At 40.8% G+C, this 25,498-nt stretch overlaps 1 protein-coding gene across 1 annotated transcript in view; it reads right to left on the reverse strand.

The window, feature by feature from the left end:
- Window positions 1-25,498, reverse strand: part of LOC139571246 (calcium-activated potassium channel subunit alpha-1a-like) — a 221,506-nt gene that overhangs the window by 53,914 nt on the left and 142,094 nt on the right. The window contains exons 6-11 of the mRNA XM_071393917.1: window positions 20,192-20,267; window positions 16,362-16,437; window positions 15,353-15,523; window positions 12,750-12,841; window positions 10,238-10,348; window positions 9,578-9,683 (exon numbers count right to left, since the gene is read on the reverse strand). Coding sequence (XP_071250018.1) covers window positions 9,578-9,683; window positions 10,238-10,348; window positions 12,750-12,841; window positions 15,353-15,523; window positions 16,362-16,437; window positions 20,192-20,267 — 632 coding nt within the window. The remainder of the gene's footprint in view (window positions 1-9,577; window positions 9,684-10,237; window positions 10,349-12,749; window positions 12,842-15,352; window positions 15,524-16,361; window positions 16,438-20,191; window positions 20,268-25,498) is intronic.

Below are 25,498 nucleotides of genomic sequence, written 5' to 3' on the forward strand. Positions count from 1 at the left end.
CTTCTATTAATGATCGGCTATGAAAAGCCAACTGACTTTTATTCCTGATTATTATTTGACCATGCTTGTCATTTATGAACATTTTGAAAATCTTGGCTCTCTCTAATTCTCTCCTTCTCTCTTTCTTTCTCTCTCTCGGAGGACCGGAGCCCTAGGACCATACATCAGGACTACCGGGCATGATGACTCCTTGCTGTCCCCAGTCCGCCTGGCCCTGCTGCTATTCCAGTTTCAACTGTTCTGCCTGCGGTTATGGAACCTCTACCTGTCCCAGACCTGCTGTTTTCAATTCTTAATGATCGGCTATGAAAAGCCAACTGACATTTATTCCTGATTATTATTTGACCATGCTTGTCATTTATGAACATTTTGAAAATCTTGGCTCTCTCTAATTCTCTCCTTCTCTCTCTCTTTCTCTCTCTCGGAGGACCTGAGCCCTGGGACCGTGCGTCGGGGCTGCCGGGCGTGATGGCTCCTTGCTGTCCCCAGTCCACCTGGCCTTGCTGCTATTCCAGTTTCAGCTGTTCTGCCTGCGGTTATGGAACCGCCACCTGTCCCGGACCTGCTATTTTCAACTCTTGATGATCGGCTATGAAAAGCCAACTGAAAATTATTCATGATTATTATTTGACCATGCTTGTCACTTATGAACATTTTGAACATCTTGGCATAGTTCTGTTATAATCTCCACCCAGCACAGCCAGAAGAGGACTGGCCACCCCTCATAGCCTGGTTCCTCTCTAGGTTTCTTCCTAGGTTTTGGCCTTTCTAGGGAGTTTTTCCTAGCCACCGTGCTTCGACACCTGCATTGCTTGCTGTTTGGGGTTTTAGGCTGGGTGTCTGTACAGCACTTCGAGATATTAGCTGATGTACGAAGGGCTATATAAAATAAACTTGATTTGATTTGATTTGGTTCTAATGTAGTAAGATTTGTACATATTATGCAGTTTTAGAATGCAGCACAGATTTCAGGCACAGCCAATGTTAGCACAGCTGAAAACTGTTGTCCTGATTAAAGAAGCAATAAAACTGTTCTTCTTTAGACTAGTTGAGTATCTGGAGCATCAGCATTTGTGGATTCGATTACAGGCTCAAAATGGCCCGAAACAAAGAACTTTCTTCTGAAACTCGTCAGTCTATTCTTGTTCTGAGAAATGAAGGCTATTCCATGCGAGAAATTGCCAAGAAACTGAAGATCTCGTACAATGCTGTGTACTACTCCCTTCACAGAACAGTGCAAACTGTCTCTAACCAGAATAGAAAGAGGAGTGGGAGGCCCCGGTGCACAACTGAGCAAGAGGACAAGTACATTGGAGTGTCTAGTTTGAGAAACAGATGCCTCACAAGTCCTCAAATGGCAGCTTCATTAAATAGTACCCGCAAAACACCAGTCTCAACGTCAACAGCCGATAGGGAGGAGGTCAGAGACCTGTCCAGGTGGTGACAAAATAACAACCTAAGTAAGCAAGACTGAGGAGATGATTGTGGACTACAGGAAAAGGAGGACCGAGCACGCCCCCATTCTCATCGACGGGGCTGTAGTGGAGAAGGTTGAGAGCTTCAAGTTCCTTGGTGTCCACATCACCAGCAAACTAGAATGGTCCAAGCACACCAAGACGGGCGTGAAGAGGGTACGACAAAGCCTATTCCCCATCAGGAGACTGAAAAGATTTGGCATGGTTCCTGAGATCCTCAAAAGGTTCTACAACTGCAACATCGAGAGCATCCTGACTGGTTGCATCACTGCCTGCTACGGCAATTGCTCGGCCTCCGACCGCAAGGGCTAAGCTGCCTGTCATCCAGGACCTCTACACCAGGCGGTGTCAGAGGAAGGCCCTAAAAATTGTCAAAGACCCCAGCCACCCCAGTCATAGACTGTTTTCTCTACTACCGCATGGGAAGCGGTACCGGAGTGCCAAGTCTAGTACAAAAAGACTTCTCAAAAGTTTTTACCCCCAAGCCATAAGACTCCTGAACAGGTAATCAAATGGCTACCCGGACTATTTGCATTGTGTGCCCCACCCCAACCCATCTTTTACGCTGCTGCTACTCTCTGTTTATCATATATGCATAGTCACTTTAACTATACATTTATGTACATACTACCTCAATTGGCCTGACCAACCAGTGCTCCCCCGCACATTGGCTAACCGGGCTATCTGCATTGTGTCCCGCCACCCACCAACCCCTCTTTTACGCTAATGCTACTCTCTGTCCATCATATATGCATAGTCACTTTAACCATATCTACATGTACATACTACCTCAAACAGCCTGACTAACCGGGGTCTGTATGTAGCCTCACTACTTTTTTAGCCTTGCTACTGTATATAGCCTCGCTACTGTTATTTTTCACTGTCTTTTTACTGTTGTTTTTATTTCTTTACTTACCTATTGTTCACCTAATACCTTTTTTTTGCACTGTTGGTTAGAGCCTGTAAGTAAGCATTTCACTGTAAGGTCTACTACACCTGTTTTATTCGGCGCACGTGACAAATATACTTTGATTTGAACAGTGAATAGGTGACTCCGGGATGCTGGCCTTCTAGGCAGAGTTGCAAAGAAAAAGCCATATCTCAGACTGGCCAATACAAATAAAAGATTAAGATGGGCAAAAGAACACATACACTAAACAGAGGAACTCTGCCTAGAAGACCATTTGAGATGATTTGGGATGAGTTGGATCGCAGAGTGAAGAAAAAGCAGCCAACAAGTGGGCAGCATAGAGTTGAAGTCCGAAGTTTACATACACCTTAACCAAATACATTTAAACTCCGTTTTTCACAATTCCTGACATTTAATCCAAGAAAGAATTCCCTGTCTTAGGTCAGTTAGGATCACCACTTTATTTTAAGATTGTGAAATGTCAGAATAATAGTAGAGAAAATGATTTATTTCAGCATTTATTTCTTTCATCAAATTCCCAGTGGGTCAGAAGTTTGCATACACTCAATTAGTATTTGGTAGCATTGCCTTTACATTTTTTTAAAACTTGGGTCAAACGTTTCAGGTAGCCTTCCACAAGCTTCCCACAATAAGTTGGGTGAATTTTGGCCCATTCCTCCTGACAGAGCTGTTGTAACTGAGTCAGGTTTGTAGGCCTCCTTGCTCGCATACGCTTTTTCAGTTCTGCCCACACATTTTCTATAGGATTGAGGTCAGGGCTTTGTGATGGCCACTCCAATACCGTGACTTTGTTGTCCTTAAGCCATTTTGCCACAACTTTGGAAGTATGCTTGGGGTCATTGTCCATTTGGAAGACCCATTTGCAACCAAGCTTTAACTTCCTGACTGATGTCTTGAGATGTTGCGTCAATATATCCACATAATTTTCCTACCTCATGATGCCTGTCTGTTTTGTGAAGTGCACCAGTACGTCCTGCAGCAAAGCACCCCCACAACATGATGCTGCAACCCCCGTGCTTCACGGTTGGGATGGTGTTCTTCGGCTTGCAAGCATCACCCTTTTTCCTCCAAACATAACGATTGTCATTATGGTCAAACAGATCTATTTTTGTTTCATCAGACCAGGAGACATTTCTCCAAAAAGTACAATCTTTGTCCCCATGTGCAATTGCAAACCGTAGTCTGGCTTTTTAAATGGTGGTTTTGGAGCAGTGGCTTCTTCCTTGCTGAACGGCCTTTCAGGTTATGTCCATATAGTGCTAAAGCATGGGAATCAAAATGTAGTCGCATTTCGCTTCGCTCCACAGGTAGTATTACATTTCATTTCATTTCATTACAGTACAACGGTTTGATTTGTTTGATCTGAGCAATTTTTTCCTAGCTAGCTACATAGCCGTCTTTGTATCAAAGATAATTGTGTAGTTTAGAGTAATTATCGAGGTTAGCTAGCCAGCTATTTTCGTCCTTCTAACGTAGTCAACACTGCTAGCTAGCCAGCTAGCTAGCCAGCTAGCCAACTTCTACCGAATAGCAGCACTGTAGAAACTATTACATTACAACGGAACGACTTGATTAGTGTAGTGTTAGCTAGCTACATAGTTGTCTTTGCTGTCTTTGTATCTAAGATAATTGTGTAGTTTAGAGTAATTATCGAGGTTAGCTAGCCAGCTATTTTCGTCCGCCGCGCCTAGTCAACACTGCTAGCTAGCTACCCAGCTAGCCAACTTCTACCGAATAGCAGCACTGTAGAAACTATTACATTACAACGGAACGACTTGATTAGTGTAGTGTTAGCTAGCTACATAGTTGTCTTTGCTGTCTTTGTATCCAAGATAATTGTGTAGTTTAGAGTAATTATCGAGGTTATCGAGGTTACCTAGCCAGTTATCGAGGTTACCTAGCCAGCTACACTTTCAAACAAAGTCAACAACGCAGCCACTGCTAGCTAGCCTACTTCACCAGCCAGCAGTACTGTATCATTTTAGTCAATAAGATTTTTTGCAACGTAAGCTTAACTTTCTGAACATTCGAGACGTGTAGTCCACTTGTCATTCCAATCTCCTTTGCATTAGCGTAGCCTCTTCTGTAGCCTGTCAACTATGTGTCTGTCTATCCCTCTTCTCTCCTCTCTGCACAGACCATACAAACGCTTCACACCGCGTGGCCGCTGCCACTCTAACCTGGTGGTCCCAGCGCGCACGACCCACGTGGAGTTCCAGGTCTCCGGCAGCCTCTGGAACTGCCGATCTGCGGCCAACAAGGCAGAGTTCATCTCAGCCTATGCTTCCCTCCAGTCCCTCGACTTCTTGGCACTGACGGAAACATGGATTACCACAGATAACACTGCTACTCCTACTGCTCTCTCCTCGTCTGCCCACGTGTTCTCGCACACCCCGAGAGCTTCTGGTCAGCGGGGTGGTGGCACTGGGATCCTCATCTCTCCCAAGTGGACATTCTCTCTTTCTCCCCTGACCCATCTGCCTATCGCCTCCTTTGAATTCCATGCTGTCACAGTTACCAGCCCTTTCAAGCTTAACATCCTTATCATTTATCGCCCTCCAGGTTCCCTTGGAGAGTTCATCAATGAGCTTGAAGCCTTGATAAGTTCCTTTCCTGAGGATGGCTCACCTCTCACAGTTCTGGGTGACTTTAACCTCCCCACGTCTACCTTTGACTCATTCCTCTCTGCCTCCTTCTTTCCACTCCTCTCCTCTTTTGACCTCACCCTCTCACCTTCCCCCCCTACTCACAAGGCAGGCAATACGCTTGACCTCATCTTTACTAGATGCTGTTCTTCCACTAATCTCATTGCAACTCCCCTCCAAGTCTCCGACCACTACCTTGTATCCTTTTCCCTCTCGCTCTCATCCAACACTTCCCACACTGCCCCTACTCGGATGGTATCGCGCCGTCCCAACCTTCGCTCTCTCTCCCCCGCTACTCTCTCCTCTTCCATCCTATCATCTCTTCCCTCTGCTCAAACCTTCTCCAACCTATCTCCTGATTCTGCCTCCTCAACCCTCCTCTCCTCCCTTTCTGCATCCTTTGACTCTCTATGTCCTCTATCCTCCAGGCCGGCTCGGTCCTCCCCTCCTGCTCCGTGGCTCGACGACTCATTGCGAGCTCACAGAACAGGGCTCCGGGCAGCCGAGCGGAAATGGAGGAAAACTCGCCTCCATGCGGACCTGGCTTCCTTTCACTCCCTCCTCTCTACATTCTCCTCTTCTGTCTCTGCTGCTAAATCCACTTTCTACCACTCTAAATTCCAAGCATCTGCCTCTAACCCTAGGAAGCTCTTTGCCACCTTCTCCTCCCTCCTGAATCCTCCTCCCCCTCCCCCCTCCTCCCTCTCTGCGGATGACTTCGTCAACCATTTTGAAAAGAAGGTCGACGACATCCGATCCTCGTTTGCTAAGTCAAACGACACTGCTGGTTCTGCTCACACTGCCCTACCCTGTGCTTTGACCTCTTTCTCCCCTCTCTCTCCAGATGAAATCTTGCGTCTTGTGACGGCCGGCCGCCCAACAACCTGCCCGCTTGACCCTATCCCCTCCTCTCTTCTCCAGACCATTTCCGGAGACCTTCTCCCTTACCTCACCTCGCTCATCAACTCATCCTTGACCGCTGGCTACGTCCCTTCCGTCTTCAAGAGAGCGAGAGTTGCACCCCTTCTGAAAAAACCTACACTCGATCCCTCCGATGTCAACAACTACAGACCAGTATCCCTTCTTTCTTTTCTCTCCAAAACTCTTGAACGTGCCGTCCTTGGCCAGCTCTCCTGCTATCTCTCTCAGAATGACCTTCTTGATCCAAATCAGTCAGGTTTCAAGACTAGTCATTCAACTGAGACTGCTCTTCTCTGTGTCACGGAGGCGCTCCGCACTGCTAAAGCTAACTCTCTCTCCTCTGCTCTCATCCTTCTAGACCTATCGGCTGCCTTTGATACTGTGAACCACCAGATCCTCCTCTCCACCCTCTCCGAGCTGGGCATCTCCGGCGCGGCCCACGCTTGGATTGCGTCCTACCTGACAGGTCGCTCCTACCAGGTGGCGTGGCGAGAATCTGTCTCCGCACCACGTGCTCTCACCACTGGTGTCCCCCAGGGCTCTGTTCTAGGCCCTCTCCTATTCTCGCTATACACCAAGTCACTTGGCTCTGTCATATCCTCACATGGTCTCTCCTATCATTGCTATGCAGACGACACACAATTAATCTTCTCCTTTCCCCCTTCTGATAACCAGGTGGCGAATCGCATCTCTGCATGTCTGGCAGACATATCAGTGTGGATGACGGATCACCACCTCAAGCTGAACCTCGGCAAGACGGAGCTGCTCTTCCTCCCGGGGAAGGACTGCCCGTTCCATGATCTCGCCATCACGGTTGACAACTCCATTGTGTCCTCCTCCCAGAGTGCTAAGAACCTTGGCGTGATCCTGGACAACACCCTGTCGTTCTCAACTAACATCAAGGCGGTGACCCGTTCCTGTAGGTTCATGCTCTACAACATTCGCAGAGTACGACCCTGCCTCACACAGGAAGCGGCGCAGGTCCTAATCCAGGCACTTGTCATCTCCCGTCTGGATTACTGCAACTCGCTGTTGGCTGGGCTCCCTGCCTGTGCCATTAAACCCCTACAACTCATCCAGAACGCCGCAGCCCGTCTGGTGTTCAACCTTCCCAAGTTCTCTCACGTCACCCCCCTCCTCCGCTCTCTCCACTGGCTTCCAGTTGAAGCTCGCATCCGCTACAAGACCATGGTGCTTGCCTACGGAGCTGTGAGGGGAACGGCACCTCCGTACCTTCAGGCTCTGATCAGGCCCTACACCCAAACAAGGGCACTGCGTTCATCCACCTCTGGCCTGCTCGCCTCCCTACCTCTGAGGAAGTACAGTTCCCGCTCAGCCCAGTCAAAACTGTTCGCTGCTCTGGCACCCCAATGGTGGAACAAACTCCCTCACGACGCCAGGTCAGCGGAGTCAATCACCACCTTCCGGAGACACCTGAAACCCCACCTCTTTAAGGAATACCTAGGATAGGATAAAGTAATCCTTCTAACCCCCCCCCCCCTTAAAAGAGTTAGATGCACTATTGTAAAGTGGTTGTTCCACTGGATATCATTAAGGTGAATGCACCAATTTGTAAGTCGCTCTGGATAAGAGCGTCTGCTAAATGACTTAAATGTAAATGTAAATATAGGACTTGTTTTACTGTGGATATAGATACTTTTGTTTCCTCCAGCATCTTCACAAGATCCTTTGCTGTTGTTCTGGGATTGATTTGCACTTTTCGCACCAAAGCACGTTCATCTCTAGGAGACAGACTCCTTCCTGAGCGGTATGACGGCTGCATGGTCCCATGGTGTTTATACTTGCGTACTATTGTTTGTACAGATGAACGTGGTACCATCAGGCATTTAGAAATTGCTCCCAAGACTTGTGGAGGTCTACACATTTTTTTCTGAAATCTTGGCTGATTTCTTTTGATTTTCCCATGATGTCAAACAAAGAGGCACTGAGTTTGACGGTAGGCATTGAAATACATCCACAGGTACACCACCAATTGACTCAAATGATGCCATGACATAATTTTCAGGAATTTTCCAAGCTGTTTAAAGGCACAGTCAACTTAGTGTATGTAAACTTCTGACCCACTAGAATTGTAATACAGTGAATTATAAGTGAAATAATCTGCCTGTAAACAATTGTTGGAAAAAGTAGATGTCCTAACTGACTTGCCAAAACTATAGTTTGTTAACAAGAAATGTGTGGAGTGGTTGAAAAACGAGTTTTAATGACTCCAACCTAAGTGTATGTAAACTTCCGACTTCAACTGTATTTGGGAACTCTTCAAGACTGTTGGAAAAGCATTCCAGGTGAAGCTGGTTGAGAGAATGCCAAGAGTGTGCAAAGCTGTCATCAAAGAAAAGGGTGGCTATCAAATATTAAATATATTTTGATTTGTTTAACACTTTTTTGGTTACTACATGATTCTATATGTGTTATTTCATCGTTTTGATGTCTTCACTATTATTCTACAATGTTGAAAATAGTAAAAATAAAGAAAAACCCTTGAACGAGTAGGTGTGTCCAAACTTTTGACAAACCTTCTAGGCAGAGTTCCTTCGTCCAGTGTCTGTGTTCTTTGCCCATCTTTCTTTTTTCTTTTTATTGGCCTGTCTGAGATATGGCTTTTTCTTTGCAACACTGCCTAGAAGGCCAGCATCCCGGAGTCGCCTCTTCACTGTTGACGTTGAGACTGGTGTTTTGCGGGTACTATTTAATGAAGCTGCCATTTGAGGACTTGTGAGGAATCTGTTTCTCAAACTAGACACTCTAATGTATTTGTCCTCTTGCTCAGTTGTGCACCAGGGCCTCCCACTCCTCTTTCTATTCTGGTTGAGCCCGTTTGCGCTGTTCTGTGAAGGGAGTAGTACACAGCATTGTACGAGATCTTCAGTTTCTTTGCAATTCCTCGCATGGAATAGCCTTCATTTCTCAGAATGAGAATAGACTGATGAGTTTCAGAAGGAAGTTCATTGTTTCTGGCCATTTTGAGCCTGTAATCAAACCCACAAATGCTGATGCTCCAGATACTCAACTAGTCTAAAGAAGAACAGTTTTATTGCTTCTTTAATCAGGACAACAGTTTTCAGCTGTGCTAACATAACTGAAAAAGGGTTTTCTAATGATCAACTAGCCTTTTAAAATGATAAACTTGGATTAACTAACACAATGTGCCATTGGAACACAGGCATGATGGTTGCTGATAATGGGCCTCTTTACCCCTATGTAGATATTCCATTAAAATCAGCTGTTTCCAGCTACAATATTCATTTACAACATTAACAATGTCTACACTGTATTTCTGATCAATTTGATGTTATTTTAATGGACGAAAAATTTGCTTTTCTTTCAAAAACAAGGCATTTCTACGTGACCCCAAACTTTTGAACGGTAGAATATATATAAATATATATATATATATATATATATATATAAAAACCCTTGTAACCGCTTTATAAAAGGTAACCATATTGTAAAGTGTGACCAAATGTTCTTATACAACAAGGACCTGGTATACTTATTGAAGAGTTGGACTGTCAAGGCCCTTTTCTCCATTAGTAGCTGAAAGAAATAAGTCAGGTTAATACTCATTAAAACAGGCCGGTTACCTTGACTCTGGCCAGGTCATGTGGGTTGAGAACAGATCCCTGGTAGAACTCCACCTGGGTGAAGTGGCGTTTAAACAAGGCTTCCAGCTCAAGATTAGGGGAAATACTGGGACACAAAGTAGAGTTTGTTAATGTTAACCAAGGCCTCCACTTCACCTCAAGATTCGGTTTAGTACTGGGACAGACAAGAGAGCGATCTATGTGTTAATGTTAGGGGGCTGAGTGAGGTCTCCTCTCCTCAGCAAATCAAAGTGCAATTTATTGTGTAGTATTTGAAATGTAATTTATTCTAATGTATTGCTATAGTAGTATGCTGGTGTACCGGGCAGGCCCAGCGCTACCAACGGTTTCCATGGATCTGGGTGCTTTTTAGGATATAGTCATTGTAGAGTCTGAGTATTCCAAAAAAAGGAACGGTGGTGGCAGTTCCCAAAAGGTTGTTGGAGTCATTTTTGGGAGCTGCTATCACCTTTCCTTCTCTGAAACACTCAGTATTGTTATGAGTTTTGGGGCCATTTTCCCAGACCCAGATTAAACATAGTCGTGGAATTAAACACACTTTCAATTTCCCATTGAGTATGGTTTTTGTCCAGGACTAGGCTTAATCTGGGTCCTGAAAACTGGCCTGTAAAGTGTAAGGAAAAAACATGGTACACTTACTTATGGAGAAAAACAATTTCTACATTGACATCATCCCTGTCCTTGTGTAGGAAGTCTTTAAGGAAGTTGGACACACTTTCAAGTGTTATATGACCACAGACCACGATGTGCCTATAGGAAATAAGATCCAGGAATAGTCATAAGATTTAAGCTATGGTTTGCTAAAAGCTGCAGCCAAAATAAAGACGCTGATAAACTGCTGACAGATGTCAGTGTCACATTCCTTCTTGATTCTGAAAATAAAATGAAAATATACGTTGGATCTGACAAAAAAAGTATTGTCCACACCACAGTATAGTCAATAAAAAAAGGACCTCAAAAATGTGGTTTCTGTGTAGAAAATTAACACTGCCACTGTTTACTAGCCCCAAAAAGACATAATTCTCCCTGGTTTGTACATATTCTGTGATGAACAGGAGTCCATTTTTATGTGAACAGGTGTCAGTCCTAAGAGCTCTTTAGCATCTTTAGTCCTATGTGGTGCCTGAAGGACAGGAGAGATCACAGAGCCGAGCATGTTCTGGATTCCCAGTAACAGATTAAAAAGGTTTCCTTTGTTGGCGATTATGATGTGATTACTACATTGTACAATCCAGGAAAGAGCTTAACTTTAGCTAGAGACATCTTGCCTCCACGTGAGGGAAGTTTTCCGACAGACTGTATCCCTGCTACAGGATAGTACATGCAGGATTGTGAGATAACGCTTCATCGTGAGATGAACTCAGGATCGGTTTAAGAAGGGCATTTTCCAAACCAATTCATTTGATTTTGTAGATGTTACAAGTAATATATACATACTGACACCTCACATACTGTACATTGTTTTGAAATACCTCTTTAATATTGTATCTTATTAGAGTTAGGGGCGGCAGGTAGCCTAGCGGTTAGGAGTGTTGGGCCAGTAACTGAAAGGTCATTGGTTCAATTCCCTGAGCCGACTAGGTGACAAATCTGTCAAAGTGCCCTTGAGAAAGGCATTTAACCCTAATTGCTCCAGGGAAAACCCACTCTGTAGAAGTGGGATATGCAAAAAATGAATTTCCAATTTGTACGTGTGAAATAATAATTATTACATTTGTTAATTATTATCATATTTATTTTATATTATTGGGGCTTTTATTACTTGAATATTACAGAGATGCTATATTTATATTTGTAGATGAAAAGGTATTAAAATGTATTGACAGTATAACTGAGACATAAGGATATGAATCACTTGAAACAGAAATACAGATACATCAGCATGCAGAAGGAAAGAGGGAATAAATGGCCAAAACAAAGTTATAGAGACTGGACTAAATCCAAGTACAACAATTCTACATAACAAAGTAAACAAAACAAAATTCTAAATGCGAGCCAAAAGAAATCAAAGTTTGTTCAGAGGGTGGAAGCAGGATTTAGGGCAGAATCCTATTGTACCTTAAGAAACATGTTTTAAACTTGAATTTCAGTGTGATCCATGCATTGATTATGTGTTTGGGCCTTAGGGTGTAGGTCTGACTGAAGATTAAGGGCAGGAATGTAGCAGGGCTTGGGAAAAAAAATGAACTGGTGGTACTAGACAAAAAATACATAATCCAGAAGAGACAAAACAGGAAATTAAAGGCAAAATATAAAAGGCAAAAGAATAACTAACTAAAAGCATGCGAGGTACATGCAAGATCATGTGTGGACGAAGCAGATGTAAAAGGTAACCGCATTTCAAATTATCTGGAAGAGAATTATATTTAAAATAGCTGATTATTTAACTGTAGGTAATCCCTTCTTGTAGTTTCTTAGGACACTCTTTTGCTATTGTGCAGTATTTTCTATGACATCATCTCTGTCACCAAGATATAAGACATAATGTTCAACATTTATTTTGAAATACTATGAAGGTACTACAGCTATATCTGCAATCAGTCATGACTTTACTGTAAAAAAGATAATAATAAAAACAAATACAACTACTTTGTGGTGGGTGGCAAGATGCATATGATTGGCAAACACGAAACACAGACACAAACATGTAAGTGTTCTAGTAAATAAGCAAGTAAAACACTCAAGCATATAGCAAATAATGCATTTGACACATCACAAAAAAATATGTATTCATTATAAGAAGCAATGACAGCTAGCACACAAATACCGGTACAAAGCAATAGCGTAAGCTTTCATGGCCAAGCTCTCCAGTCACCAGTATGAGTTTATTCCCCGAAATGTATAAAAGTATTAATATCAATCATTTCTGGATAATTACTGGTGCCCCTCTTTAGGAGAGGGGGACTTGAGTAGTCACACCAAAACCACACTTTTTAGAATCATTTTTGTTTTGTATATTTGTTTGACTTACTTTCTGCCTCGTGTTGAGTTATAACTCCCTCCGTATTTCTTCCGATTAAGGATGAGAGCAGCAATTTCTGGCACGTAGCGAGCAAACATGGCCTACATGCATGGAACAGAAAAAAGAAAAGGGCATGCAGAGGATGGTTCTACTGCGGCAGAGGCAGTAGAGCCTCCCAGTAATACTTACTTTCTCCCATTAACCGCACTATAGGAACCACCATATTTCTTGCGGTTTCCTATTAACTCTATGATTTCAGGGACGTAGCTCGCAAACATGGCCTAAGGAGAAGATAGGAGACAGAAGAAAATACTAAAAAAAAGATACGCAAAAGAGAGAGCAGGGCGTCTATTTTTGCTTAAAAGATATCCGTAAAATCAACAAAAAAATATGAAAAATTAAGAGAGAAAAAATATTTGAATAGAAAATGTTTAAAAAAAATATTGTTCTGGATACAGTAGGTTACACACTGAGTGCACAAAACATTAGGAACACCTGCTTTTTCCATGACATAGACTGACCAGGTCAATCCAGGTGAAAGCTATGATCTCTTATTGATGTCATGTGTTAAATCCACTTCAATCAGTGTAGATGAAGGGGAGGAGACAGGTTAAAGAAGGATTTTTAAGCCTTGAGACAATTAAAACATGTATTGTGTCTGTGTGCCATTCTGAGGGTGAATGGGCAAAACAAAAAATGTAAGTGCCTTTGAACGGGGTATGGTAGTATGTGCCAGGCCCACTGGTTTGTGTCAAGAACTGCAACGCTACTGGGTTTTTCACACATAACATTTTCCCGTGTGTATCAAGAAAGTTCCACCACCGAAAGGACATCCAGCCAACTTGACACAACTGTGGGAAGCATTGGAGTCAACATGGGCCAGCATCCCAACCTGGTGTCAGAGCCTTTCGTATTATTCTGTATGTAAATCTGAAACATTCCATATAGTATGATATGTTACGTTTCGTATGGTATGTTTTAATTTGTGGATGTCCGTCACCCAATTCGTATGATATGTTATGAATTACAATTTGTATTATATGTTATGAATTTCCAAAACGTATGATATGTTACAAATTCTAGCTAGGTGGCTAATGTTAGGTAGCTGGATAACGTTAGCTAGGCTAGGGGTTATGGTTTTGGGTTAAGGTTAGGTAGTTAGCTAAAACGGTTAAGGTTAGGTTAAAGGGAAGGGTTTCCTAACATGCAAAGTAGATAAAAAGTAGTATGTAGTTGAAAAGTTGCTAATTAGCTAAAATGCTAAGGTTTTCCATGATGAGATTCGAACTCACAAACTACTTTCATTTTTGCCTTAAGTAACCATCTGTCTTACGTAACCATATGTCTCGGATTTACATTTACTATGTTACATCTAGTCTATGAGACCAGGCTGAGCACCCCTGTGGAACACTTTGGACACCTTGTAGAGTCCATTCCCCGACAAATTGAGGCTGTTCTAAGGGCAAAAGGGGTTGCAACTCAATATTAGGAAGGTGTTCTTAGTGTTTTATACACTCAGACAAAGTTAGATTACTACACTACAGTAAAAGTTATACCACAATCTGAAATTATGTAAAGGTTATCATATTCAGATTTGAGAAAAAAAAGGTATGATAAGCAATGAAGAAGAAAAAAATGACAGGAAATATTTAACTTAACCAGCTTTTACGGATATTTATTTAGGAAAAAAGCAGGAAAAAATTACAGTTGACTATATCTGTATGCCAAGCTGTGATTGAAAAGAAAAAGTTTAAAGTAATAAAAAGGAAGAAAAAAACCCTTATGCGCCATGTTTTGTCCAACAAACACTTATGCCAGGTTGATTTGAATAGTACAACCCAATGTAACATAGCTGCAAATTGCATCAATTCATTAAATTGCTGAAAAATTACCTGAATTATGTCAATCCTATAGATTTGAAGCCTTGTGCATACTTACATTTGACTTGACAGTATATACAACTTATATACAACTTATATATTGTATACATTTATATAAACTATATAATATAACTTACATGAACGTATATAAACTTGGGTAGGAGAGTGATGCATCATATTGTTAATGTCACTCTGATAATACTCAGGTACATTGCCAGAGATGAAGGATAATAGAGGCCTTTCAGCAACCCATGAACCTCCGAAATACTGTAGTAGTACTGTACTAATGTACAAACTAAGCCTTCTTACATTGTTATCCCAAATACAAATGATCAAGTCAAATTAACATATTAAAAGTTCAATGGTTTTGGTTGCATATCATGCTAACTGACTGTTGTGTATCAATGGGTGTTACTGGCATACACTGTTGTGCCATGTTAATCATCAAGCTGGTCTATAGATCACTCCTTTCACTGTGTTTGTTGGAATTTGGGGAAGGGGAAGCTCAAGGATTGGGTCACCTGAAACCGCACATTACTTTAGTTAACGTTGCGAACCATTAGAAAACAAATCTTACTCGGTTTGAAAAATATAGAAATGCAATAAAACTATATAATAATAATAAATATACATGTATATACCTTCAGTACAATTATTATATAATAAATATTATAGGCGTATAATACTTACAGATAATAATACATTTGACAATAAACTGCCATAGGTAACAAACCACAAAAACAACTACAAGACAACAATGGAGCTTGGATTTTAACAGGCATTGAAGTGCAAAGACTTTCCAGCTGTTGGTAACAGCAGCAGGGACATGAATCATGATGATTGCAGGTGTGATCGTATGGATGAAGGACGGAAGCAGGTTAGGAGTAAATGAAATAAGAGAGGGATTTTTACCAAACCACCAAGGATGAAGAAGACCATGAAAAGTCGTCCCAGGGTGGTTTTTGCATACACGTCTCCATAGCCCACAGTGGACATAGTAACCATGAGTAAGTAGACACATTCCCAGTAGGAAAGTGCTTGGGAATTTTGGAAGTTTTCCCAAGGATCCCCTGAGTTTTCCACCTAGAACAGAGGTCACAATAATGGAAATTGACAGAGAGGAACATGCAGAGCATTGTATTACAACTTACTGACTTGCTTACATACTTACTCAATGGCCGTCCCCGAATACCCATACTTGTATTCTAAATAGTAGGCATTTTGGGTAAGTGAAAAAAGTTTTATAGTATGTGAAATGTAGAAAATTGAGTATGGTTTAAATGCCAGGATGTCATACTCATTTCAGTTTTTCATTTAGTAAATTTGTTGCATACTTTTGAGGAATAGAATCGTCCACATGTGTCTGAGAACAGCTGACAATCAGCTGAGGGTACGTGCTGTACCAAAATAAACGAATGACGAATGGCGAGAATCAACGCAATTTGCGCATTAGATGCCGCATTCTCAGTAGGATATTTGTTTGCTGTACTGCATTCGTTTTTACTTAACAATACGTTCCAAATTGTATGTAGTACAATTAGTACACAGCATGCAGTTTTAGTAAGTAGTAGTCAAGACAGATTTTGGACACGGCCACTTCATTATTTACTTTATTGTTTACTTACAGACTTATTCACACCGTATCAATTATTTACTGTTCTCAGAACCGTAATAAACGTTTACATTTTCAGAAGCAATTACCATGCTACCATTTAGTGGTCCTGCTCATTTAAAAACAGACCCGAAAATATTCCACAGTTATATCATCCATCAAGTGAGGAATACTTTGAAGGGGCTAGGTTGTACAATGCTTTACTTAACATTATGTCCACCTATCTGTTATATGTGTCAGAGACGGAGTATTTACCATAATACAGTACTTAGTCCTTCTGTTTTGCCTTTATGGCTCTCTGTAACTTACCAGATGTATGAAGCCTGCCGCTGTTAGCCATGTACTTATGAAGATTGAACATAAGTTCACCAGTTTTATGGAATTGCTATTGAAAACAAGAGAGCCAGACAATATCAATTAACAATGCTAGTGTGCAACACCAAAACACCTGCCTTGTGTGAGTTCAAAAGAAGAACACCAGTAAAGGATGCCCTTTTGATAACACAATGAATCATTGGTAACACTAACTTGAACTATTATGTCAAAACAGTGCCAAAACATTACATATCACAAAGTAGTTATTGCTGTATAAGTGCCTAATGGTGATTTTGTCTGAAGAACATCCTTTGGGATAACGGATGATAGCTGATTACAGTCTGAGCTGCTCAGCCTACAATATTATGTAACAGCAACAAACCAAAAACTTGGTAAAAAAGTTTTGGGGAATATTATTTCAAAATCCAAAATGTTAAACTAATGACGAACTAGCTTTCATGGCCGTTAACTTTTCAATGCAGAATCAACTGTGAATACAAATGTTCCTAAGGTATATACAGGTAACTGCCAAAATAAAGGAAACACCAACACAAAGTGTGTTAAAACCTTTTCTCAATAGGGGGGGCGCTGTTTTCACTTTGTAAAAAATCGTTCCCAAATTAAACTGCCTCGTACTCAATTCTTGCTCATACAATATGCATATTATTATTACTATTGGATAGAAAACACTCTCTAGTTTCTAAAACCGTTTGAATTATATCTGTGAGTAAAACAGAACTCATTTTGCAGCAAACTTCCTGTCAGGAAGTGAGAAATCTGAAATCGAGGGCTCTGTTCCAGGGTCAGTTTATTAATTTGCATGGAATCTATGGGTCTACATGCACTGCATACGCCTTCCACTAGATGTCAGTAGGCAGTGAAAGTTGGAATGGGGTGTCTAGCTAGATCTGAGGCCGAACAAGACGTCTTGGAACGGAGGGTCTGGTCTTTTCACCGTTTGGCCTGACGCAAGAGGGACCTCTGCATTGCGTTCAGAAAAGCTTTCGTTTTAGAAGTTAGATATATCCGGCTCTGATTTTATTTGATATATGTGTTAAAAACATCATAAGGTAGTTATTTTAAACCGAGTTATATCAGTTTATATCAGTATATTGCGATTTTCGGTATTTCCTTTGTTATGCGTTATTGTGAGTTGGACACTTCCGTGCCGCATGGCCATCTTTGTTAGCTAAATCGACAGATGAAGACGACATTCTACAACCAAACAACGATTATTCTGGAAAAAGGACACCTTGTACAAGATTCTGATGGAAGCTCATCAAATAGTAGGAACCATTTATGATATTATTTCGTATTTCTGTCAAAAATGTTTAGACTATATTCCACCCAGATTTTGGGCGCTGTCTCGCTATAACGTAAGCTGGATGTCGTAATAAGGTTATTTAAAAAAATCTAACACAGCGGTTGCATTAAGAACTAGTGTATCTTTCATTTGCTGTCCAACCTGTATTTTTTAGTAAAGTATATGATTAGTTATTTGATTAGATGATGTGAGTGTCAGAAATATATCCGGATTATTTTGTGCTGTTTGGCTAGTATTCACATTGTTCAACCACGAATTGTACCGCTAAATATGCACATTTTCGAACAAACCATATATGTATTGTGTAATATGATGTTATAGGACTGTCATCTGATGAAGTTTGAGAAGGTTAGTGAAAAAATTAATATATTTTGCTGGTTTATTCGCTATCGCTAACGTGCCTTGAATGAATGCGGTTGTGTGGTAGGCTATTGTAGTAAGCTAATATAATGCTATATTGTGTTTTCGCTGTAAAACACTTAAGAAATCTGAAATATTGGCTGGATTCACAAGATGTTTGTCTTTCATTTGCTGTACACCGTGTATTTTTCATAAATGTTTTATGATGAGTATTTAGGTATTTCACGTTGGTTTCTGTAGTTATTCTAGCTGCTTTGGTGAGACTACTGCAATGTAAAACTATGATTTATACCTGAAATATGCAAATTTTTCGAACAAAACATATGCTATACAATAAATATGTTATCAGACTGTCATCTGATGAAGTTGTTTCTTGGTTAGTGACTATTTATATCTTTATTTGGTCGAATTTGTGATAGGTACCTATGCAGTAAAAAAATTGTGAAAATATGCGGTTGGGTCTTTTGCTATCGTGGTTAGCTAATAGAAATACATATTGTGTTTTCCCTGTAAAACATTTTAAAAATCGGAAATGATGGCTGGATTCACAAGATGTGTATCTTTCATCTGGTGTCTTGGACTTGTGATTTCATGATATTTAGATGCTAGTATTTACTTGTGGCGCTATGCTAGGCTATGCTAGTCAGCTTTTTTACTGATGAGGGTGCTCCCGGATCCGGGATTGTGACCAAGTAGAAGTTAATAAGGCATTGGGCCACCACTAACCAGAACAGCTTCAATGCACCTTGGCATAGATTCTACAAATATCTGGATCTCTGTTGTTGGGATGCAACACCATACAGTACTTCCATGAGAAATTCCATCATTTGGTGTTTTGTTGATGGTGATGGAAAACGCTGTCTCAGGCACCACTCCTGAATCTCCCATAAGTGTTCAATTGGGTTGAGATCTGGTGACTGAGACGGCCATGGCATATGGTTAACATCGTTTTCAGGCTCATCAAACCATTCAGTGACCCCCCTTGCCCTGTGGATGGGGTCACTGTCATCCTGGAAGAGACCACTCCCATCAGGATAGAAATGATTCACCATAGGTTGACGGTGATCACTCACAATGGCGGTGTATTTATTGACGTTTACCTTGCCCTCTAAGGCAGGGTTTCCCAAACTCGGGACCCCAGGGGTACACGCTTTGGTTTTTGCCCCACCACTACGCAGCTAATTGAAATAATCAACTAATCAAGTTTTGATAATTTCAATCAGTTGTGTAGTGTTTGGGGAAAAAAACTTGAGGACCGAGTATTGGAAATGCTGCTGTAAGGGGAACCATGCCAGGAGAATATACCCCACACCATAACAGAGTTGACAGAATCCTCATTTACTCAAGTGTTTCCTTTATTTTGTCAGTTAACTGTATATTTCTATGGTAATGTTACAGTGACTTGCATTGTTCTGGCCGTTCATGTACTGTGTGTTCTGTTCTGTTCTGGCCTTACCTCCATTACAGTAAACGAGTCTGGGGATTATTCAAAAAAAATGTTGAGCTATAATCTCTTTCTGACATCTGTGCAGCACAAGCTTTAATTCTAAGCAGTGTGGTAAATTGTAGAATTCATCATGATGCATGCTGTCCAATAGGTTTCAAAGAGCAGAACATGTGCACAATTTGGAATTCCAATGAAAAATATTGAAATTAAATTGAATATAGGATATGTTATACATCCTAAAGAACAATACCTAACATGTTAGCATTTCAGTTTTTAAAAGTGACAAAAATGATTTACTTGTTATCACATAAGTACAGTATAATATGGTAACTTCTTTCATTCCCCAAATATGACAGCAATAAACCAAACTGTTCCCAAGTAATCCACCAAGACTGAAAGTAGGCCATGATCAGCTGACTAGTTTCCAAGAATTATTACACATTTTTGAGAGGAGGTTCTATATTTAACATTTTGCAGTAGCTACAGTACATTAAAATGCCACTGTATTAGAAGAGCCTGTGAGCGTATTGTATAATTGTAAATGTATCAATATTCATCATAGAGCCAGAATTACAAACATTGTCATAACATAGTACATGCAAATGCTTTGAATACTACTAACTAGAATTAATACACACCAAATTTGACTGAAATTGAATACACTGAAGTTGGAGAAAATAATAATGCACTTACCTTGTTTTTAATATGTTCAAAAACTGTAAGATTTCTGAGAACTGTATCAACCTTAACGCCCTTAAAAACCTCAAGCCTGTGTGAGAGAAAAGTCAAAGTATAAGTTATTCAGAGTGAATTATTTGCATGTTATTTACATAAATCCGCCCACTGTAAATCCGGAAAAACACAGGAAACCAACATAATTGCATACCTTTGAAGCCTTCATGCATTTTTAAAAGCTTCAATGGATTCATACCTAATAGAAAATAAAAGGCCTCTCAAATAAACAAAAATAGCAGCGGAAAAGCACAACCAAAATGTTGACCTTTCAAAAAACAAAACAGCAGCGATGAAGCAAGTAGCAGCAACTGCAACAACAAAAAACTTACTAAGAACAACAAACTCTGCATCAAATAATCTTCTGGAGAAAATAAATACAATGCTAATATCAGGAGACCACTAAGTCACAAAGCACCGGCATAAGAACTAAAAGAGCGAAAACAGCAAGAGATGAAAACCTGGATTAGTCGGACCAAAGACATGTGGACAGGCCCAGTTAGATGGGTCAACAGTCGCATTACGTCAAATAATCCCAAATTTGTTGCCATTTGTTTTTTAAATCTGCTAAATCTGAGTACCCTTCCAAGAGTTTAAGGACAAAGGTGCACTGGTGAATTGCCAAATGCTGTCGCATGTGTGTGTGTGGCCTGTGCCACACGAAACCAAACAGCCTGTGGCTAGTCGTGCTCACCAGTACAATCTAATCATCCAACAGATCGATGTGAAAGAATGAATTGTTTATTTTTATAGCACAAAAGTTTGTTTCAGTATGTCAATACCACAATCCCCTGGGTTAACTAAGTGTACTACAACACATGTACAGTAGATGTAGACTAGTGTATTGTCAATGTTGTGTCACCTAGAATATATAATTACATTTGCTTAAAAAATTACAATATATTGTATTTTCCTCCATTTTCAATGATTATTGTCCATCATTTCCTAAATTATAAAATCAGATTATGTTACTCATAATACAATTTTTTCAATCGCTTTTTTACAAGTATGTGGTAACCTCTTATTTGGTAAATCCACATTGCAATCAATACATGTTCATATAGAAAACTTGCTTTCACAATGCAATGCTCACATTACTTTTGATATGACTGCCTTCTCATTTATTAAAATACATTTTACTCATACTTAATCCATTTTCTCTATATTGATAATCCCTTACCCGTTTGGTAAACATATATTTTAAACTGTTTTGTCTGCTATATACATATGTGGACACCTACAGAACTAAAATGTATGTTTGTAAAGTATAAAGTAGGATATATACGGCAATGTACTATTATGATTTTAAATCTGATGTTGACAGGAACAGAAATGTACTGCATGTAACAAAAACATCCCTTATACAGTAAGCATCCCTTATCCCTTATACATATAATTATGGGTAAAGTGATGAGGCAACAAGGTAGATAATAAGCAGTAGCAGCAGCGTATGTAATGAGTCAAAAGAGTTAGTGCAAAAAAGGCTCAATGCAGATAGTTAAACGGTTAACCAATAGCTACCTGGACTAACTATTTAGATGTCTTATGGCTTGGGGGTAGAAGCTGCGGTCCTTTTCAGAGTTGGTGCATAGGTACCGCTTGCCATGAGGTAGCAGAGAGAACAGTCTATGACTTGGGTGGTTGGAGTCTTTGACAAATTTTAGAGCCTTCCTCTGACACCGCCTGGTATAGAGGTCCTGGATGGCAGGGAGCATGGCTACAGCAACTTGTATGCCAAGCAGTTGCCTTACCAAGCGGTAAAGCAGCCAGTCAAGATGCTCTCAATGGTGCAGCTGTAGAACCTTTTGAGGATTTGGGGGCCCATGCTGAATCTTTTCATCCTCATGAGGGGGAAGAGGTGTTGTCGTGCCCCCTTCCGGACTGTGTTGGTGTGTGTGGACCATGATAATTCCTTAGGTGATGTGGACACCGAGGAACTTGAAGCTCTCGACTTGCTCCACTATAGCCCAGTTGATGTGGGTGTGCTCGGCCCTCTGTTTCCTGTAGTCCACGATCAGCTCCTTTGTCTTGCTGACGTTGAGGAAGAGGTTGTTGTCTCTGACCTCCTCCCTGTACGCTGTCTCATCATCATCTGTGATTAGGCCTACCACCGTCACGTCATCGGCAGATTGATTGATTGTGTTAGAGTCATGCGTGGCCACGCAATTGTGGGTGAACATGGTGTACAGGCGGGTACTACGCACGCAACTCTGAGGGGCCCCCGTGTTGAAGGTCAGTGTGGCGGAAGTGTTGCTGCCTACCCTCACTAGCTGGCAGCTCGTCAGAAAGTCCAGGATCCAGTTGCAGAGGGAGGTATTTAATCTCAGGTTCCTGTGCTGAACGCTGAGCTGTAGTCAATGAACAGCATTCTTCTTCTTCTTCGGTAGGGTTTAACTGCTGAATCCAATATGTTGCATTATCACCCCCAACTACACTATAGTATAAATCCATTATACACTGTGATACAAAATGGGAAAAGGAAAAAGGAAAACACCCTTACAACTAACCCTACATTATAAACCCACTACTTTGACCCTATCTGCTCCTGCACCATGCCAACGGCCTGGGAGGATGGGACCCCACACCTCAACACACCCTGTAACTCTTATGAAGTCAAATCTTGTATACGCAAATACGTCTCTGCAGCTGCCACCACCACATCTATTTTCTGTGATTTGCATTCCATTTCTGCTGTACAGTTGATAACCATTGCTATGAACCCTAAGAAGCCAACCTTACTGAAGCATATATCACTCGTTGGCCAAACCCTCTGTGCTGGCACAGATCTACTACTACAAAATGTATTTATACAGCCCTTTTTACATCAGCCAATGTCGCAAAGTGCTATACAGAAACTCAGCCTAAAACACTAAACAGCAAGCAATGCAGATGAATAAAGTTGTGTGTCAACTTAATCCATCCTCCTCTACTTTCTTCACTGTCTCAACATATGACACCGGCACTACTCTGACTCTGGTCCCCTCAACCTACCTCTTTTGTACCGGACAATTCCAATCCCCAGCATCGTGGCCATTCCTACAGTTGACACACAACTTTATCCACCAAGACTACACAATCCTCTGTCCCATGCCCTCCTGCACACTTCCCATATCTTGGAATCTCGCTCCTACACACTGCTGCGACATGACCACAAACGTTTCATGAACAGCATTCTCACATAGGTGTTCTTCTTATCCAGGTGGGAGAGGGCTTGCCAAAACTATAGTTTGTTAAAAAGACATTTGTGGAGTGGTTGAAAAATGAGTTCTAATGACTCCAATCTAAGTGTAAGTAAACTTCCGACTTCAACTGTATGCATACATAAACATTCATACATATACATACTTTTTTTAGAATATACCTTTATTATTCCCCGCAAATCCTACCACCCCTCCCCCAATTGGAGTAAACTAATAAACAATAACACTTAGGCTTAGGCACTTAGGCATTAAGAAGTTCCTCCTCTATAATTTGACCTTCACATGAGTCTTTCTGTACAGATGTTAATTTTACCTTATTAATAGGAAAAAAATCCTTACAATTAGCTTCGGTTTGCGGAGATGGAGGAGACTGACGCGAAAACATTTTCTTAAAGTACTTTACTTCCTCTTTCAAAATATCATTTGGTGAATCATTCATGACTCCATCATTTGTAACAAGTTTCAATATATATTTTTTGGTAGCATTTCTATGTTAAAGATTGAAAAAGAATTTGGTGCATTTTTCCCTATATTCCATCCAGTTCGCTTTATTTTTATAAAATATTACACTGGATCTTTCTTGAATAAGTTCCTCCATTTCTTTTTGTTTTTCCTCTAACTTATCCTGTGCCTCTATGGTGCAGTTTTTATTGCTATCGAACATTTACATTTAAGTCATTTAGCTGACGCTCTTATCCAGAGCGACTTACAAATTGGAAAGTTCATACATATTCATCCTGGTCCCCCCGTGGGGAATGAACCCTGGCGTTGCAAGCGCCATGCTCTACCAACTGAGCCACTCTACCACCTGAGCTACACGGGAACTGTACTGTTAGTTCTTCAATTTCCTTTGTTAATATGGACTCTTTTGATCTAAATTGCTTTTGTTTTATAGATGAGTACTGAATTGCATGGCCTCTAAAGGCACATTTAAAAGTGTCCCATACAATAAGGGGATCTGCTGTACCTATGTTATGTCGGAAAAAGTTATAAACAAGTTAGTTATAAACAAGTTATCATCCAGTAGGCTTTGATTACATTTCCAATATCCTCAACCATGTGGAAATTCTGTAAGAGTAATATATATGCCAATTATGTGGAGATCCGACCGCATTCTGTCCCCTATCAACAGTTTTTAAACTTTTGATGCGAGAGAGAATGACATAAGAAAGTAATTAAGACGACTAGCTTGATTAAGCCTCCGCCATGTATATCTCACTAGGTCAGGGTATTTAAGCCTCCATATATCCACTAATTCCAATATATCCATGACATTCATGATTTCCTTAAGTGCCTGGGGGTGATAGTTTGTAGTGTGATTTCCTTTACGGTCCATAGAGGTATTTAAAACTGTATTAAAATCCCACACCATAATAATATAATCTAGTGTTGCTTGTAGAGTTGATCAATTCTTATATATATTTTCAAAGAAGCTTGGATCATTATTATTTGGACCATACAGATTAATAAGCCATATCTGTTTATTGTCTAATAACATATTTAAAATAATCCATCTACCTTGATGATCTGTTTGGACAATTTGCACATTTGGATCAAAATGACTGTTAATCAATATTGTCACCCCTTTGCCCATGGGAGAAATAAATGTCACCCCCCCAGTCCTTTTTCCACAAAACTTCATCTAAAATTGTTGAAAGAGTTTCCTGTAAACAATAGATATTATATTACTTCTCTTTTAGCCAGGTAAATACTGATCGTCTTTTCATATTATCTGCTAAGTCATTACAATTATAACTGGCTGTACTTATTTCACCACTTACCATAATGAGACACAAGTTTCAATTCTATTTATCAAAATATATGTTTGTAAACATACCATTAAAAAGTAACACGATGATTGAGTGTCTATATAGCTGTACCATGATATTTGCATTGCTACTAAGTAAACCTCCAATTGGTCCCCACTATTCCACCCGCTAAAAGCCCTCTTCATCCCAAGTTGGGTTGTCATCCCAATGCCCGGCAGACCACCCCCGACCCCCCGGATCCCATAGCCCCGGGGAGACCGGGATCCATCCTTCGAAAAGAGCACACAGTGCCACCCACA

The sequence above is a fragment of the Salvelinus alpinus genome, chromosome 3, assembly GCF_045679555.1.
Source record: "Salvelinus alpinus chromosome 3, SLU_Salpinus.1, whole genome shotgun sequence".
NCBI lineage: Eukaryota > Metazoa > Chordata > Actinopteri > Salmoniformes > Salmonidae > Salvelinus > Salvelinus alpinus.